The sequence below is a fragment of the Gracilinanus agilis genome, chromosome 4 (genome assembly GCF_016433145.1).
Source record: "Gracilinanus agilis isolate LMUSP501 chromosome 4, AgileGrace, whole genome shotgun sequence".
NCBI lineage: Eukaryota > Metazoa > Chordata > Mammalia > Didelphimorphia > Didelphidae > Gracilinanus > Gracilinanus agilis.
In genome coordinates, this window is record NC_058133.1 from 108,641,963 (window position 1) to 108,661,471 (window position 19,509).

Below are 19,509 nucleotides of genomic sequence, written 5' to 3' on the forward strand. Positions count from 1 at the left end.
GCAAAAAGGACATTTAGGTCATTGTATGGCTTTCCTACCCTCTTCCAAAGAACTTCTATGGTCCTGTCTCTGAAGAGGGTTGGAGAACCTGGCTGGAGCTCTGGGGCCAGAAAGCCATCCTAGTTCCAAACAAAAGCAAACTGGGTTGGTTGGTTCATTGGAAACCAGGTCTTTGCTCTTATTTTATCCTAAGTGAATCCCTTTTTGCTCTAGACAATCTTGGCTCTTGGATCTAGGACTTCATTTGTAAACATTTCTCAGACCAGAACTTGGCAACCACTTCCCTACTTCTCAACTTTCCCTGAGTTTCTCCCCATTTTTTTTAACCCTTACCTTCCATCTTAGAATCAATAGTGTGTATTGGTTCCAAGGCAGAAGAGTGGTATGGGCCAGGCAATGGAGGTTAAGTGACTTGCCCAGGGTCACACAGCTAGGAAGTATCTGAGGCCAGATTTGAACCTAGGACCTCCCATCTCTAAGCTTGGCTCTCCATCCACTGAGCCATCCAGCTGCCCCCATCTCCCTACTTTTAAAGCCCAAGTCCCCCTATCCCCAGCACTTGAGAAAACTGTCGGTGAAATATTGGACAGTCCATTAGCAGGGATAGTTTGCTGCCAAGAGTCCTCTCTCTGGACGCAGCTATGCCCAGAGGAACACTGGGATGCCCTCCTTGAGTCCTCCATTAGCAAGGGATTGGTGGGTATTTCCAAGGGATCTTGGGGCCACTGTTGATACTGGGTTGATCTTTATCTCTTACTAATTAAAAAAGGATTTCTCCATTTCTACCACCATAATTTCCCCACTGTCTCTGGCCTTCATTTTAATTTGATAGGACTATTATGTCTCTTCCCACCACTACCTGCCCATTTAGGCTGTCCTTTATCATTGGCCACCCATGAGGAACCCACAGGCCAGTTTCCCAGGAACAGAAGACTTTATTTATATCTTAGAGGTGCCTAAGTGGTCAGTGCATGGAGTGTTGACCTTGGAGTCAAGATGTTCATTCATAGTCTGCCTCAGATTGGAGATGTGTGACCCTGGGCAAGTCACAACTTCTCTCAACCCCAGTTTTCTCATCTCTAAAATGGAGATAATATTAGCACCTACTTCAGAAGGTTGTTAGGGGGATCAAAAAAGATAACATTTGTAAGAAGCTTTGCAAACCTTAAAATGCAATACAAATATTAGCTATTATGATCATTATTATTACTTATTAAAAGGAAAATAGCATCAGTTTCTTGACTTGAAAATAGTCTAATAATAATAGTAATAATTATCATACTATAATTATAAGATATTTATATAATACATTAGTATAGAATATTTATCATTATATGTTATAGTATAATAACTATAGCTTATATTCATGGAACATGTTACAATTACAAAACACATAAGGTGACTAGGTAGTACAATGGACAGAACACTGGATTTGAGAGTCAGGAAGACCTTAATCCTGCCTCAGATATTTACCAGCTGTGTGGCCCTGAGCAAGTTTCTTAACCTTAGTTGCCTCTTTTGTAAAGTGAGGGAGTCTAAAGTCCCTTCCACCTCTAAAGTTATGATCTCATGATGCATTTTCACATACATCTCACATGCTCCCCACAATACTATGAAGCAGGTAGTTCAAACATTTTATCCCCTTTTAATTTTTATCCCCCCCCCACCAATTACATGTAAAAACAGTATCCAATATTTTTCATTATCCCCTTTTTATAAATGAGAAAACTGCACTATTCAAGGACTTATCCCAAGCTTTCTTCTTCATAAGTAGAAGAGGTGGTACTTGAACCCAAGACTTTAGAATGCAAATCCATTGGACCTTGCCATTAGCAAGTTGATTCTAGACAAGCTGCTTAACTCCTCTGAGCCCAAACGTCCTCATTTGTGAAATGGGTACCATGTCAACTTTGTATAGACTATTTCAGAGAACATGGAGTCCTGTGCTGATGATCAATGTTCATTTCTTTCCATTTGTTATTATTTTTTCTTATCTCCATCTCTTGCAGGATTTTGCCTTCCTTCACTTGCCCCCCCTTTGGGCTGTGTTGCATTGCTTATTCAGTACCCCAAAATTCTTCTTCTCTGACCTTTTTTTTTCATTCCTTTATTTTGCAAGAGACTCGAGTGCTTTGGTCCTTGCTGCTGGTTGTTTTTGTGGCTTTTCATTTCTGTTCTCCCTTCTTCTGTTTATACCGCCCAGGACTTCTCTGTTGCCTCCTATTTTCTCACACTCTTTTATTTATTGCAGACCATGCCCATAATGATTCATCCTTAAGAAATCACACTGACATGTACAGTGGTGAGTCTGTGAGACTGTAACTATGGGAGTAACTACACCTGTGCTAATCCAAGTTTGCCTAACCCCACTGACAACTCTTTGTAACCTCTGTAGGCTAAGGGTGCCCAGATGCCCACGCCAAAATGCTTCCCTTTGGGAAATGCATTTATATGTTTTATTTAGCAGGGTTGGGAACGTGAGGGATATTGGATGGTAGTACAGTGTCCCCGAATCAGATCAGTCATCAAAGGCTTGTACTTTAGGAGTTCTTCAAACCAGGGCAGTGTTTGCAAGAGCTTCTAGAAGAGTTCTGTGGAAACATGGATTTATGGCAAGTGTTTGCTATCTTTCTTTGGGAAGACCTGAGTTTGTGAGTCCTCATGATTCCAAAGAAGAGAGAAGGAATTTGACTTTGCTAGTGAATCTTGTAGTATATGTAATGCCTCTTGGTTATCTAGAAATGGATTTGCTTTGTAGATTATTTGTGGTGACTTGGGGTCAATTCATAACCCACTCATAACTAGCTCCTATGCCTGTTCAGAGAAAGACCAAGTAGGGAGACTATGTACCAAGGTTTCAGGTCTGTTTCTGAGTTCATTCCCAAGTTAAACTTGGATAAAGTTAAATTTTCCACTGTTTTATAGTTGCCATGTCTTTTCTTTCTTCTGTTAGTACAGGTAATAGAAAATTTAGGGGAAATACTCAGAACTCAGGAAATCTTACACACACACACACACACACACACACATAATACACAGAAGACAGATATGAATTTGAACCCTACCCCTCATTTGCTATCTGTGAGATCCTGAGCAATCTACTTCTTTCTGGGTCTCAGTCTCATCTATAAAATGCAAGAGTTGAATTAGATAAAGACTTTTTAACCTTTTTTGTGGAGTGATTTAGCATGTCTTTTTCTAGCTCATTTTATAGATGAGGAAACTGAGGCACAGAGGGTAAAGTGATTTACCCGGGGACATAGAGCTAGTAAGTGTCTGAGGCTAGATTTGAACTCAGGCAGATCAGTCTTCCTGACTCCAGATTTAGCACTCTATCCACTGTGCCACTTAGCTGCTTTTTAATATTTATCACAGTAGAAATAATAAAAAGTTCATGGACCCCAGTTTGAGATGCCCTAGATCAGTGATGGGCAAACTAAGGCCTGCCGGCCAGATGCGACCCCCTGAAATGTTCTATCCGTCCTGAGACATTATTCCTAATCTGACCAATACAATGAGTAGGATACAATACAATGAGACTTCAAAAGAGTTGCCTTAGAAACAGACTGACAGATGAGCATTTCCTTTCCATTGGCCCCCTCTTTAAAAAGTTTGCCCGTCACTGCCCTAGATTATATAATCACTAAAGATCCTCATTCTCAAACATCCTATGATATTCTACAGTAAGCCCCATTCCTTTATCTCAACATATAAATGGTTCGTCAACCTGGGAAGACAGGTGATTGGTTATTTCCACTCATAAATCACACACTTGGAGGCACAGTGATTTCTTCTTTGCCTTGAATGGGCAAAGGAAGAGCATTTATCGGAGCTCTGGAGAAGCAGCTGGCCCCCACTCATCAATTATGGCTCAGAAGCTCAAGTCAAGCTGCAGACTCCCTGGGGGTGTTATTGTGGACTTGGAATAGATTGGAAGTGTCAGTACTGTGATGTGCTAATATAAACAGTGGTTGGGGGTCTACAGTGGGGGGAAAGAGACGTGGTAGCCCTGGCTTATCACCAAATAGCTCCAGCTCTATGGAGGTTTTGCCCGAGAGAGTTGTAGCACTATAGGAGGAAGCAGGAAATATACAGTCAGACTTCGTCTTCAGAAGCCTGGATATTGAGTGTTTTCAAGAGATGACGTAACCGACAGTCATTGTCTTGGGAGCTCCCAAAGCTTTTTCTGAATCAGACTCAGAATTATATATTTGATAGTTGAAATATAAGATGATAGTCATGGAAGAATCTAAAATACCATTCAATCCAGCCCCTTCATTTCACAAAGTAGCAACTGCCCAAAGATGCACTTCTTTGCTTACAAAGATGTTATTGACTTACCAGTCCCATGAGCTGGGCATGTGCCTTGAGTAGTTGTTTTTTTTAAAAGGATCTCCAATAAGCTTGGACTGACTCATCTGCATTCTCTCACCCACAACAAAGGAAAGCAGGAATAAGGATCACAATCTGGTGTTGGAAGGGACAGTACAAAAGTCACTCACTCACAGGTACCAGCATAGAGATTGAATTTTGTGCTTGACACAAGATGCTTAAGAGTGAGTCTAACAGGGGCAGCGAGGTGACTCGGTAGGCAGTTCCAGGCCTGGAGATCAGAAGGTCCTGGGTTCAAATTTGACCTCAAAAATGACTCTGTGACCCTGAGCAAATCACTTAACTCCAGTTGCCCAACCCTTACTGCTCTTCTACTTTGGAACCAATACTTAGTATCAATTCTAAGGCAGCAGGTAAGGTTGGTTTGTTTTCTTTTTTTAAATAAGTCCAACTATAAAAGATGCTAATGGTGTTATAGGGGAAGAAACAGTGAATATAGTATTGGGGGGACACAAACCATGAAAAGGGGCAATACCACTTTCCAATAGTCAGATGTGTATTTGAGTATAGGGAATTCATGATGAGCTAAGTTAATGAGAAAAAAAAAAAAGCAGTGGTTTGGAAAATCCTAAGTCATCTCTGCTTTCCTTTTTTCCTTTTCTGTTCCATTATTCACAGTAGGGGCAGATTTCTTCCCAATCACGTGTTATTCCAGCACATACTAAAATGTTTGTATTCCCTACATTCCCTTGGCATTGACCAAAAGAAATCCAGAAATACGCCCAGGAGGAAGTTGTCTTGGGAGTATGGCATAGATTGAGTCCTTAAGTATGCGGCCACAGACAAGTCATCTAACCTCCCTGAGCCTCAGTTACTCCTCTGTACAATAGGACAATGCCTATAGGGCCTTAATTATAGGGTTATTGTAAGGCTCAAATGAGATAAAGTGCTTTGAAAAAAGTTTAATGTTATGTAGATGTTAGTTATTTGCTATGGAGATTCTAATATATAATATATATTGTACATTATATATATATAATTCAGGTGTATAATTTATTCAGAGATGAGGGGGGCAGCTAGGTGACTCAGTGGGTTGAGTGTCAAGCCTGGAGATAGGAGGTCCTGGGTTCAAATGTGGCCTCAGACAGTTCTTAGCTGTGTAACCCTGGGCTTGACCCCCATTGCCTAGCTGTTACCACTCTTCTGCCTTAGAACCAATACCTGGTATTGATTCTAAGATGGGAGGTAAGAATTTTTTTTAAAGGAGGATGGGAGGAGGGAAACAGATAGGTAAGAGATGTGAGGACAAGACCTGTGGAGGACAAAAAGGTTAGGACAGCTGGAAAAGAAAAGACTGAGGGGTAACTTAAGACCTTCCTGCCCATGAAGGGCTATTATACACAGGACTCTGCCTATATCCTTTCCACTCTTGTGCTAAAGGGATTTTCTTAATCTCTCCCTCTATCTAACTTAAGAGAGGAGAGAGCAGGGTTTCTCAGTGGATAAAGGGATATAGACTTAAGCTGCAGCACAAGGGACCTCAGAATTCCCTGAGCTGATGAGTTAGGTGCCATTGAATGAATGCATGAGTGAATGAATGAATAAATGAATGGCAAAAAGCATTTATTGAGCACGCTGATGCAAAACACTCTACCAAATGTGGGGGGATACAAATCCAAATGGAAGAATCTCTGCTCTCAAGAAGCTCACATTCTAATGGGGGAGACAATAATTCAATTCAATAAATATTTATTAAGTGCCTACTGTGTACCAAGCACTGTTGCTAAAGGCTGGGGATAAAAATAAAAAAGAAGAAAGATAGCCCCTGCCCTCAAGGAGCTTATAATCTAATGGAACAACAATCCACAGGAAAGGTTTCAGCTGCAAGTCAGATGAAAAGGCCCCATGGTCCTGAGGGCACAGCAGCAAAACAGATGACTTTTTGCTTCTTTAATATCATTTCCACTGATAAAATCCTATTCGTTTTTGATGTTGGGCCATTTGACAACACCAAGGACTTTGGTAGTAAAAGCCCTCCAACCTGAAGATCAAGAAAGGTGACCCAGACAATAGGACATAATCCTGTATAACTGGAATAGGTATCTAGGAATCATTGGATTTCTTCTCTTACTGTTAGGCTTACCCTAGCCATTCCTGGACAGGTGGCATGAAGGAGATAGTGCCCTAATCATTTTAAAAAATATTGATCATAGATATTGTAAATCCTCAATGCATCAGCTTGTTCAGAGATGGAGGTAATGCTGGCTCCCTCCAGTGGTTTCCCAGACCATTGGCTCTGTTCCTAGTTTCACCCAAATCCCTCCAGCTCCAATTGATCCCATTTCATCCTCTGTAAAATGAAAGACTTGGACTAGATTACCTCTAAGGTCCTTTCCCTTCATTTTCTGGTCTATGGTCTTATTCCTTCCCCAAGATCTTATCCTCTCATCCTTTAATTAACTCCATAATCTCTCCCTTTGATGTCTCTCCAAGTCCTCTGTGTCCCCTAGAGATAAAATAAGGATGCTTTTTCACACACTGGAAGGCTTTCTAATCTACACTGGCTTCTCTTTACTACTCAAGTCTCTAGTTTGCTCAAGAACCAGCCAGCATTGGTTGAATCTTAGCCAAGGGAATGAGAATTATGGGTTGTTAAAGAACACTTTAGAGCAGTGATTCCCAAAGTGGGTACCACCGCCCCCTGGTGGGTGCTGCAGCATTCCAGGGGAGTGGTGATGGCCACAGGTACATTTATCTTTCCTATTAATTGCTATTAAAAATTTTTAAATTAATTTCCAGGGGGCTAAGTAATATTTTTTTCTGGAAAGGGGGTGGAAGGCCAAAAAAGTTTGGGAACCACTGCTTTAGAGGAAGTAAGTAAGTAAGCTAGGCTCATTTCATCCAACTGGTTCTCCTACTTGGTCTTTTGCTTTTAGTCGCAAGATGTCTCTGGCTGCAGAAATTACTACAGAGTAGGCCTGGTCAAGATGTCCCTTTTAGCTAATTTTTTCAACCTACTCTTCCCTGAAAAGTGTTACTCCGTTAGTACAAAAGGGGGCTATTCGTACCTCCAAGCTTTTGCCTCTAGTGTTTCTACACATAGCTCTTTGGATATGCTGGCACACTAACACTAGCTATATTGCTATTGAGATGAAACCAGAAAGAGAGAACAGGATGTCAGGTAGAGTGATCCACATAGTATTGGAGTATAATATACATCCATGTTTTCAAGTCCTTGACCATGGGTGAACTATTTAGTCCTAGAAATTCCCTCTCTTTTCTCATCAGGACTCCAATTGTTTTGTAAGTATTATGTGACACTGCCTCTGTCCAAATCCCACTCTGATGACTCGTGGTGGTATGATAGTAACTTTGAGGTCTTGAAAGCTAGAAAGGCTCCAAGTATGGACTTGGAAACAGATTATGGTTCTTTGAGAACCAAGCTATCTCAACCCCTTCATTAAAAGGGTTAGACATTAAGAGGTTAATTTTTGGCCTGAGAAATTTGTAAAATCATCCTTTAAGACTTAGAGGAGACTTTGGTCTGCTCTGGGTGAGAGAGCCCTCAGACAGAAAAAAAGATACGTTCTTGAAGTATTAAATTATAAGACAAATTAATAGGGGACAGCTAGGTGACTCAGTGGATTGAGACCCAGACCTAGAGATGGGGGGGTCCTGAGTTCAAATCTGCCCTCGGATACTTCCTAGTTGTGTAACCCTGGGCAAGTCACTTAGCCCCTATTGCCTAGTCCTTATCACTCTTCTTCCTTAGAACCAATAAATAGTATTGATTCTAAGACAGAAGGTGAGAGATTAAAAAAAAATAAGACAATTAGCATCAGGCCTCTAGTCTAGAGGACACTTGAAAGCAGTATCCTTGGTTCCAGTGACTTCCAAGACCATCAGCTGGGTAATGCTTCCTGGAATCATCCCCAAATCTCTGCTGCTGCAGTTAACTACTGGTCATAATTTCTCTTTCCCGTTCTTAATGCTTTTCTGGTCAAATGTATGTGCATCCCTATTTCTTAGTCATCATCAGACAGTCATAAATTGAGTTCCATGGTTACAGCCTCTTACCTGGGGAGAATTTCCAATCTGGTCTTTGAGGAGCCTGCTGGCCTCCTCATGTGAGACCTCACAGATCCTGAAGCCAGAGTCCCCTTTCTGCTCTGAAATTCTGCTCTTCTTGAAAACACCTTTGATCTTACACCATCATGAGGATTCGGTGGCAGTGGGCAGGAATGAAAGCTTTCTGGGGTTGATAATGTCCCCCACTTCTGAAGGAAAAGGTGCTGAAAATCAAAATGTTGCTTATGCAATAACCAATTAACAATGTAATGGATTAACCCACTGTAGAGATCCCTCTAGTGTATGTGTGAATGTGCGTATTTTGGTGAGTGAGGTAACTTTCAAGAGTATCTTATGGAATAGAGATTTGGCAGGGATGGAGGGAATAATTGACACCAAATAGAGAAGAATCCTATGTGAATTGGAGGTGGTGAAGGAGTGCCCATAAGGCAACATTTAGAAGCATTTCAGTATTTTTCTCTTGGGCTGTCATTCTCATTGCTGTCATTCTCATCATCATCTACCAGTCCAATGAGTGTGAAATACTTCCCACCCACCCACCCCACCACATTTGTGCCTCAACTTTTCCCAAATTCATCCCTGGCCTCACAGTCATCTAATGGCCACAATCACCTATAGCCTAAAAAAGGAATGTGCTTCCAGTATGGAACACAAATCCCTTCTTCACCCACAACCTGATTTCTTTGGGGTCTAATTTGGTCTGTTTCAGAGCTTCCGTGAAGATTTTCTAGACATTTGTGAGTGCTGTGAGAACATGGAGGAAGATGATCTCTGCTCCCCAATAGCTTATGTAAACTCGAATCATTCTCCTCCTTTGTCTTTCTTTGACAAAGAGAGAAACAAAGCAACTGCCATGGAATACTTCTCCCATGATGGGTATATTTCCCTCTCCCTCTATGATTGCTTTGGAAGTTTTCATTCCTTACCCTAGGACAGTCTACCTCCCATTGTGTCCATGTTCACTCCCATCAATCTGGGGCTGGGAGGGACTTGGACTGTCTTCAGCTGGGAGTCCCCACTGGTTCCAGACAAGGACAGCCCAAGATAACAAATTACTTCAGTCCCTTTTCTGATTAGGGAATGCCAATTACCCAGATGCAGAGGGTCCCTGAAGACCACCCTACCCCCTCTCCATGACAGCATTGATTAAATTCTTCCCAATGAGCAACTTTTTTCTTCATCTCACAAATCTCTGAGGGGTTCACAGCCCCTGGCAGCCCAAGATGGAGTTCATTAAGCTGTATTTCCTGCCAAGAAGGTCAACTCTTCGCCATGTCCCCTCCCTAATGCCCCAGCTCCAATGGGTGGTCTGAGATCAATGTCTTCCCCACTTTTTATTTTCTGATTTGTGGCTCATGGTTGGGAGATGTCATTATGCCATCTGTCCCACTTCTTTTGGAAAACTTTCTCATCACAGTCCTTCACAAAAAGCTATGGTAAGAGAGGCCCAGCCCAAGTGGAGCAGTGTCTACCATACTGTATGGACTCTTCTGATTTGAGCATCCACCTCTGAGGTCTCCCCACCATTCATCTCACTGTCCATTCTTTGGGATACTGTTCCTGAAAGCCCCACTGAAAGCTTTGAGCCATTTGGTCCTTAAAATAGCCACCCAACAAAAAGCCATTTCATTAATTTCAGAATCATATTAATATGGAAGCTGTTTCTGAGCTCAGATGAATAGTAAATCATATTCTCCAAGGGAATGGCTATCTTTCCTCACACCCCTTCCTCATCATCTTATTTTTAATTAACATTCTCCTCTCACCTCCACCCCCTTCTAAAGCCATTAGTAAACGTACAGACTGGGTTTAGTCCCAGAGTGGATGTGATGCCTGCCATTCCTGCTTATTAACTTTCTATGTCAATGCTAAACCATTAATAACTCTCTCCTGGTGTTTCTGATTGTGTCTGTGTCCTTGAGGCTCTATCCTTGCTCCATGTCTCCAGGGTCCTAAAGAGCATGTTATGTGTGTGTCCCATGTATAATCTGTGTCCTAGACCTTCTTTTACCATTTCCTTTCTCTGGGAGGAAGGGCAAGCTGCTCGGGTAAGAATATGCCACACCAATTCCTAGATTTGCAGAACATGGCTAAGCTTATCTGTGGCATGGTCGTATCATAACACGCACCCTCCCTTGCTCCCTCCCTTTTGTCCTTTGGAAGAGTACGGGTGTGTTTTGGACAATGAGAGGATGATTCTTCATGACATGTTTCATCAGAACATGGAGCCACATATGTGTGATGGAAAGACAGAAGGGTGGGTTGTGGGTCTCTCTCTTCCTTTGGTGTCCTAACATCTAGGGAAAAGGTTAATTGGAATAAGATAAAAAACCAAGTTTCCTAGGATGGGAGAAGATGTGAGCATGATGCTGATTTCTTTCCAGCCAAACTATGCCACTATTCAACTTTCCAAGGAGATGGCTAATATGAGCATACTTTGACTTGTTTCAGCCCGAGGAGTTGCAGAAAGAACGCCCAGCTTCATGTATCCCCTGGGCACGTCGAGTAGCCAGATGGTGCTGAGGGGCATGGACTTGCTGCTGGAGTGCATCGCTTCAGGGGTGTATGTACCATTTGTATCTGTACTTGGACCCTTCCTCCTGTTCAGAGACTGGGAGAGGGCCTTTGTCTGAGTTTCACTCTCTAGTTGGTATTAAAGGTGAGATGATGATCTAGCTAAATCCCATGCTGGTGCTTGCCACGTGATCTAGCTGGACATAGAAACCCAAGCAATCTCCAGTGGAAGTGTGGAGCTCTATCACATCCCCATCACTGTATTATTGGGGAAAGAGGAGCCAGAAATTCTGTCTGATTTAATGTTCATCTGCTGTGTCACCCTGGATATGTAACACAATCTCTCTGTGTACCTGTGTTGCCTATAAATGGAGACCTAATTCTTGGAAGTGGAATTCAGATTAGAAGCACACTTGCTCCCCACCCAAAGCAAACAAAAAGCTGGAAACCTAATTCTAAAGAAATGGCATCAGGCAGGAAAGTGTTCTACCAACATTGCTTAGATGCAGTCCTAGAGTTATCTTTATTTTTTTTAACTCAATACCCTGAATTGCTAGGAATTGGGACCTTTTCTGTTTCTACTGCTGCCATCAGACTTCATTTAATCTTTGGGGATTTCCAAGTTTCCTCTTACTCCATGTTCTCCCAGCCTTCGCACAAATATTCCCTTTCTTTCCTTTCCTATCCAAGAAAGAAGTTGGGTTTTTCAAAAAGACATAATTAGGGAGCAGCTAGGTAGCTCAGGGAATTGAGAGACAGAAGGGTCTGGGTTCAAATGTAGCCTCAGACATGTTCTAGCTGTGTGACCCTGGACAAGTCATTTGCACCCAATTGCCTAATCCTTAGTGCTCTTCTGCCTTAGAACCAATACTTAGAATTGATTCTAAAATGGAAGTTAAGGGTCTAAAAAAAAAGACATTATTAGAGAGATAGCTAGGGAGCACAGTGGCTAGCACACCAGGCCTGGAGTTGGGAGGACCTGGCCTCAGATACTTCCTGCCTGTAAGACCTGGGCAAGTCATTTAACCCTAACTGCCTAGCCCTCATGACTTTTCTGTCTTAGAACTGATACTAAGATATAATATAAAGGCTTAGAAAAATACATTATTTGTCACTAAGGGGGAAAATAATATGAACTTTTGTAGACCAAAATTAGCAAGACATATAGATAGATAGATAGATAGATAGATAGATAGATAGATAGATAGATAGATAGATAGATAGATAGATAGATAGATAGTTCAAGGATCTTCTCCTAAGTCACCCCTTATATTTAGATGATCAATAGCACAGCTTCAGGCTAATGAGATCTGCTGGCAATGAACCAGCCTCTAGGTCTGCCCTTCACACATGGCAGTCAGCTCCAATATGTAACTACTGGCTGTGTCTCAAGTCCAACTCTTTCACTTCAAAGCTTCACCCCTGCTTGCCCCCCACCAGCTCATGGGGTCAGGGCTTCCCGGGCCCATGAGTCCTATACTTTGGTAAGTCTGCGTCTAGTTAAATGTTTCACCCCTGCTAAGTCCCAACCCTGTGGTATGCCCCAGGTTAAGTGAATGATGCCTCGTGGTGCCCAATGCCTCCCTAATGAAGTGTTCTTTTGAAATACCTTGGAAGTTTTATATTATCCCACATATAGTAATAAATACTCAGTTCCCACTAAAAAGGAATAGAGAAAGGTCATTTCATTACTCTAGCCACTTAAGAAATCCTGGCCTAGACTCCTAGCATCACACAATCTTAGCCTTAGAAGAAACTTAGAAGTAGTACAGAGTCCAACCTTCCTTCAGAATCCCCAGTAAGGGCTTAACTTGTCCACCTTTTATCTCCTGATGGGTTTGAACCTCCTAGACCAGCACCAGACATCGCATGGTACAAGAAAGGTGGGGACCTCCCAGCTGGCAAGGTCAAATTTGAAAACTTTAATAAGGCCCTACGTATCACCAATGTCTCAGAGGAAGACTCTGGGGAATATTTCTGTCTGGCCTCCAACAGGATGGGCAGCATACGGCACACGATCTCGGTGAGAGTAAAGGGTACGTTGTGTGTATTTCTCATTATGGTTATTTTGCCTGTCCGACAGCTCCTTCCCCCTGACCTTGCCCCAACTGCTACCACCACCCCTCCTCCTCCTCCTGAGGGAGGGGGGGAGCCACCCAAAACACCATGCCCTATTGAGTAAGCATCTACCAGCAATCACTCTGCTTAGCACTGTGAGTGGCCGTTTAGTGTGTGCGTATGAAAGAGAGAGTGAAAGAGGAAGAGACAGAAAGAGAGAGAAGGGGGGAGCGAGATAATTGGGGAATGCCAATTACCCTGATGCACAGAGTCCCTGCAGACCACCCCGCTGCCCTCTCTCCATGACAGCATTGATAAAATCCCTCCCAGTGAACAACTTTGTTCTTTACCTCCAACATACCTGAGGCACTCATAGTCCTTGACAGCACAGGATGCTGTCCACAGCCCAAAGAGGGACCTGTACCCACTTCTCCCAAATGACTGTGGCTCCTTCCCTCATCAGGCAGATTCCCCTCCACCATTTCCCAATCCGCCATCATCACTTGGATCACAGCCTCAGAACCTGTTGGCATGTTGTGTTGGTTTTTTTTTTTCATTTTGTTGTTCCTTGGTGTGTTGTCTCTGCCATACAGTTTTCTGTATATGTATGGGTTAGTGCTTCTTTTAGGAAAGAGACAAAGGAAATGTCATCGACAACTCAGCTCATAAAGCAAAGGGGCAAAGGTTCATTCCCCATACAAAGATGGTGAATTCACTGCAATCAGAAAGCTGTGGGCTCAGCATGTTTCTTAGAGTGGTAGGATTAGGTTGTCCTGAGCCATCCACATCCTTGGCCAGTGCCCCCTTGGGACCACTTTTGCACAGTTGCTGGCTTGGGACAGGAAGGTAGTCTATTAATCATGGCATGGTGTTTCTTAGTTTGAAGATAATTGGCTTCGTGTTCTTAGTTTCATTAGTGCCACAAGCACTACAAGCAAAATCCAAAGGTGAAAGAAGGCAGCAAATAGGAAACCAGATGAGAGCCTCCTTAGGACCGAGTGGGGCCCTACCTAGAGGAAGCTGAGGAACTACCCAGGGAGAGTCAGGGTGACCTTGCAGATAAGGGCCAAGAACAGCTTGATGCACTTTCATCTATCCTATCCTACCTAGACATGCCAAATCAAGGTTCTATATCATCTAGACCCCTGACTAAAGGTTGGCAGACTGACTGTTGTCAATAAAAATGGGACCAGATCAGCAAAGGGAGAGCCAAGTTTCAGTTAAAGGAGCTATGCTCCCTGGAGGAGCCCTTGTCTTGATTTTCCTATTCCTTCCCCAACCCATCTGACTATCTGGCCTATGGCTGTCCTTGCCTTCCAGCCGCCCCCTATTGGCTAGATGAACCCAAGAACCTTATCCTGGCCCCAGGTGAAGATGGAAGGCTGGTGTGTCGGGCCAATGGGAACCCCAAGCCCACCGTCCAGTGGCTAGTGAATGGGGACCCTTTGGAAGGTAAGTGATATGATGTCTCCCACACCCTTACCTTCCATCTTAGAATCAATACTGTGGGAATACAAAAGCAAAAGAGTGTATCAGTACTATAATAACACTCTGCTCTACCCCTTGGCATATGACATCTAAAATAATTCAATTATGGTTAGAAAGCCAGGCTTGGTTTAAAAAAAATGGAAAATGAGGGGATGATCTTCAACTGAGGAGTGACTGAATAAATTGTGGTATATGATGGTGATGGAATATTATTGTGCTATAAGGAATGATGAACTACTTGATTTCTATTAGAACTGAGAAGACCTCCATGAACTGATGTGGAATGAAATGTGCAGAACCAGGAGAACATTCTACATAGTAACTGAAATATTGTGGGACAATCAAAAATGATAGACTTTGCTACTAATAGCAGTGCAATGATCCAGGACAATCCTGAGGGACTTATGAGAAAGAATGCTATCCATATCTAGAGGAAAAAATGGTTAGAGAAGAAATGCAGAAGAAAAACATAAGACTGATCACTTGTTTATATGAGTATATGATTTGAAGTTTTGGTTTCAAAAGATTATTACAAAATTAATAATATGGAAGTAGGAATTACTTCTCAACTCCAGGAGGGGGGAAGGAAGAGAAGAGGAAAAGAACATGAATCATGTAACCATGGAAAAATATTTTTTAAAAGGGAAAGAAAATTACATTAAAAAAAGAAAAGAAAAAGAAAGCCAGGCCTGAAGCAGGAAGGACCTTGGGTTTAAATCTGACCTCAAAGAATTCCTAACTATGTAACCCTGGGCAAGTCATTTAACCCCAATTGCCTGGCCTCTACCTCTCTTCTACCTTGGAACCAATAATCAATTCTAAGACAGAAGAAAAGATTTAAATAAATAATAAAGATTGCTAAACAAACTCTTCCTGTGTCCAGGTCAGAATGACTTCAGATTCTTCATCCCCTTTTTGATCACCTTTATCTAATCAGTGAGACATCAAATTAAACTTTCTCCTGAGGTGCAGAATAAGAAAGGAAATGTTATTCTGTATCACCAAGGATTTAGGCAGGAATTCTTGACCTTTTTTGTGTTGTGGAAGCCTGTGGCCCTCTTCTTTTTAACTAAAAAAAAGAAATGGGATTATGAAGGAAAATATATGAAAATACAGTTATAAAAGACCCCAGGTCATAGACCCTGAGTTTAGGGTTGAATTTGAGGAAGAACTTGTTAGGAAGTGTTGATAGATTGAAGGAGGTTTTGAGTTGAGCCATCTTGGAAGAGATAGAAAGATCCAGTTATAAGGAGATTCAGAGGCTAATCCCCTCATTTAAGACATGAGGAAACTGAGGCAGAGAGAAGTTTAAGTGATTTGCCCAAGGTAACATAGCCAGTAAGTATCTGCGGTATAATTCAAATGAACTCTTGTCTTCCTAACTCCAAGGCCAGTGTGTCATATGATCTCAAGGGCCCTCATAGGTAGGTAATAGGATGCCATGTTGTTTCCTGACAGAGATCCTTGTTCATTTTCCCTGAGTAAAGTGGCCATTACAAAGGAAAAAAAATGCCACACCAGCTGAACAAGCTCTCTACTAAAAGGACTGAATTCAAACTTCAGAGCACCATACTGGATGGATTCTAAACCAAGAGAATAGATAGAGCCATAAGCAAATTGGAAAGTAATCCGATCTCATTCCCCTCCAATTTCCTGCATCCTCGTGGTACTTTGGTGTTAAAGCCAACACATATCTCTGGCCCTCTGCTTTGCCAATAACATCCAGGACCTGTGATGAAGGGTCAGCCTTAGAAATGTCACCTGTCACTCTCACTGGAAAAGCAGCTGACCCTGAGCACTTAGGGGAGATTGATGAGAGGGGAGATTGATTCCATGGACCTTAGAGCTGGGAGGCAAAGACTTGATGGCACTGGAGCCTTTTTATGGCTAGTGATGGGGGGGTGGGGATGGAAGAGGAGGTAGATGCTGACCTGGCCTGAATTCAGCTTTTGCTGATTCTCCAGTCTCTGAGCTCAGAATAGCTGTCTGGAGAGCAGAGGCGCCTGGGAGGCCAGACTCCTGGGTCCCTGCAACACAGCTCTGCCTCCATCCAGGTCTGTGTCAAGTCCTGGGCAAGTTATCTGATGCTAAGCACCAAGTCATCCAGTAATTTTGGATTTTTCTATTTAAAAGTCTTATGAGTGACCAGGAAGGTTAATGCTAGGTCATTGTGGAAGAGCCACCTTATACATAGTAAAAATGATTTTGTTTAGAAATAGCAACAATCCTAAAAGTTTCTATAGATTTTTTATTTCTGAAATGCATTTACATCTATTATCCAATTCTCTTTTCGCTGAATCCCTAAAAGGTAGGGTTGATTCTCTCCATTCTTATAGTTAAAGGAAGGGAAACCCATAAAATTAAGAGACTTGTCCAGATACGGTGATATAGTAAGTTAGGGATAGACCTGAGCCCCACGTCTCCTTACTCCTGCCCACTCCGTGCAGCTGCTTTTCTACAGAACAAAGTGGGTAGCTATTATAATAATAATAAAAAATCACAAAAGGGTTATTCTTTTTCTTAAACATGAGCATTTACTTCACAGTGGGACAAATGAAATATGAGCACCAGTACTCATATACTTTAAGCATATATGTAAAAAATAAATACATCACAATCCACATATAATCACATGTCACACTTCTGTCAATGCACTCAGTATGTATTGGGGAGAGTGGACACACATTTACAAAAACCTGCCAATGAGGCACGTGAGTGAGGAAACCCCATGTGCTCAGGGTCACTCATGAACTATGGGATCATAGGCTTCAGTAACCCACAAGGCTTATTCTTAGAAGCCCAGATTTAAACATCGTCATCACCATCATAGTAATAATAGGATTTATAGAAAACTTATAGGTTCCCAAAGCATTTTACTAATATTATCTCAATAAATCATCACAATAATTCAGGAAGACAGATGCTATTGTTATACCCATTTTACATATGAGGAAACTGAGGGAAACAGTGATGAAGTGGTCTCAAGGTCACACAACAAATGAGTGTCTGCGGCCAAATTTGAACTAAAGACTTCCTAATTCTGATGCTCAGTCTATTGTGAATGCAACTAATGAAAGAAAACAGAAGGAACTATGCCACATATCATGGCAGGCTGCACCAAATACCTACCAAGACATGACTATTGGGTAGAATTCTGCATCAAAGCTCAATCTTTCATGGACTGATATGTGACAAGCCTTGCTACTACAAATTTTGTTGTTGTTCAGTTGTTTTTCAGTCATGTCAGATTCTTTGTGACCCTCTTAGGAGTTTTCTTGGCAAAGAAACAGATGAGGAAACTGAAGCAAACAAAGTAAAGTGACTTGCCCAGGGTCACATAGCTAGGAAACCTCCAAGATCAGATTTAACTCGGGTTTTCCTGACTCTAGGCCCAAACTTCAAAATCCTCTTGTGGGCTCAGCCAATAAACTGTACTAAAACCAGAGCATTCTCACAGCCCTAACTGTTGCCCATAATCTCCTGTCTATATTGCTGCTCCATGAAAACTTAAGAACAGTATTTTTAATAGAGGTTTCCTCCTTTCTCATGAAACAATTGAGAATAGTAATAGCTCATAATTCATAGGATTTGGGGATGATCACTTGAGATAACAAGCAATTTGCAAGCTTTCATAAATGCGGTTATCCTGTTACTATTTTTCATTATCACAATCAACGTTGGCACCAAATCCTCCATCTCCTACTTTTGATGAATGAAAAGGGTTTTCAAATATAAAGGAATGTTAGAGACTTTGACCTAGAGTCTGGGGCTTTTAGATTTTTAAATGTAAAGGGAGCTGAGGCAGCTAGATTGCACAGTGGATAGAGCACCAGACCTGGAGTTGGGAGGACCTAGGTTCAAACGTGACCTGACACGTCCCAGCTTGACACACTTCTGTCTTAGAATTGATACTAAAACTGAAGGTAAGGGAGTGTGTGTGTGTGTGTGTGTGTGTGTGTGTGTGTGTAGACACACATATTCATACGTGGGTATGCTATATATAAGTACACATGTACATATACAGTCATACTATATATGTATTGTGTGCATATACATATATGGGTGTATATACACACATAAGTACATATATGTTACATATGTGTGGATATATACATGTATGTTCTATGTGTGGGTGTAATATATGTGGGTGTGTCTGTACACACATATACATATGGCAAAATCAGAATCCTAGGAGAAGAGACGGAGGTTCATCCTGCCTGCTATTGCACTTGCCCCCAGGATACGTTCAGTGGGCCTCCAGGAGCCAAGCTGATATCCCAATACTTGACTCACCTAGGAAAGTAATTGTTTTCTCCACCTGTGCGGTGGTCCAGAAAGCATTGAATGCAAAAGAAAAACATCAGGAAGGCAAAGTGTCCCAGGTATGCTTCTGTTCGGGTCCAGCAAACAAGCTGAGAAAAAAGAGACAAGATTAGCCAGAGCAGGACAGCCACTCTTCCCTGGACCATTTCTATAGGTGCACCAATGAAAAGGATGAAGTGAAGAACAATCATAATGATAATGGTCCCCATGCACATAGTGCCTTCTCACTAACCTGTGAGTCAGACAGTGTAAACACCAGCCTCGCTTTACAGATGAAAAAAAAACTCAACTGAAAGTGACCTGTCCAAAATCACACGACTAGGGGTGCCCACGGTGGGATTTGAGTCTGGGGCTCCTAATTCAAAGCCTAACATTCTAGCCTCTGCATCACTTTCAATATGGGACAAAATGCTCTAAAAACAATTCGAGTCATCTGGGGCACTTGTCTTTCTGCCAGTCTACTAATAGAATTATAGACTTAGAGCTTGAAGGAATCTCTGAGGCCACCTGATCCAACCATCTCATTTGCCAAATGAGGAAAATGAGGCCATGGAGGAGACGTAATGCTGATGGTCATACAGCTAGCTAATGTCAGAGATAACATTGGATCCTGGAACCTGGATCTTATCTCCAGATTCATCCTTATACTGTTCTACACTGTCTCCATTTGGTTAGTCTTCATACTCTTTTTTTAACTCTTACCTT

At 42.0% G+C, this 19,509-nt stretch overlaps 1 protein-coding gene across 1 annotated transcript in view; it reads left to right on the forward strand.

Moving 5' to 3' along the window:
- The window catches only part of NFASC (neurofascin), a 248,354-nt gene that overhangs the window by 165,296 nt on the left and 63,549 nt on the right, over positions 1-19,509 (forward strand). Inside the window, exons 10-12 of the mRNA XM_044674931.1 lie at positions 10,873-10,984; positions 12,787-12,971; positions 14,314-14,445. Of these exons, the coding sequence (XP_044530866.1) occupies positions 10,873-10,984; positions 12,787-12,971; positions 14,314-14,445 (429 nt within the window). The remainder of the gene's footprint in view (positions 1-10,872; positions 10,985-12,786; positions 12,972-14,313; positions 14,446-19,509) is intronic.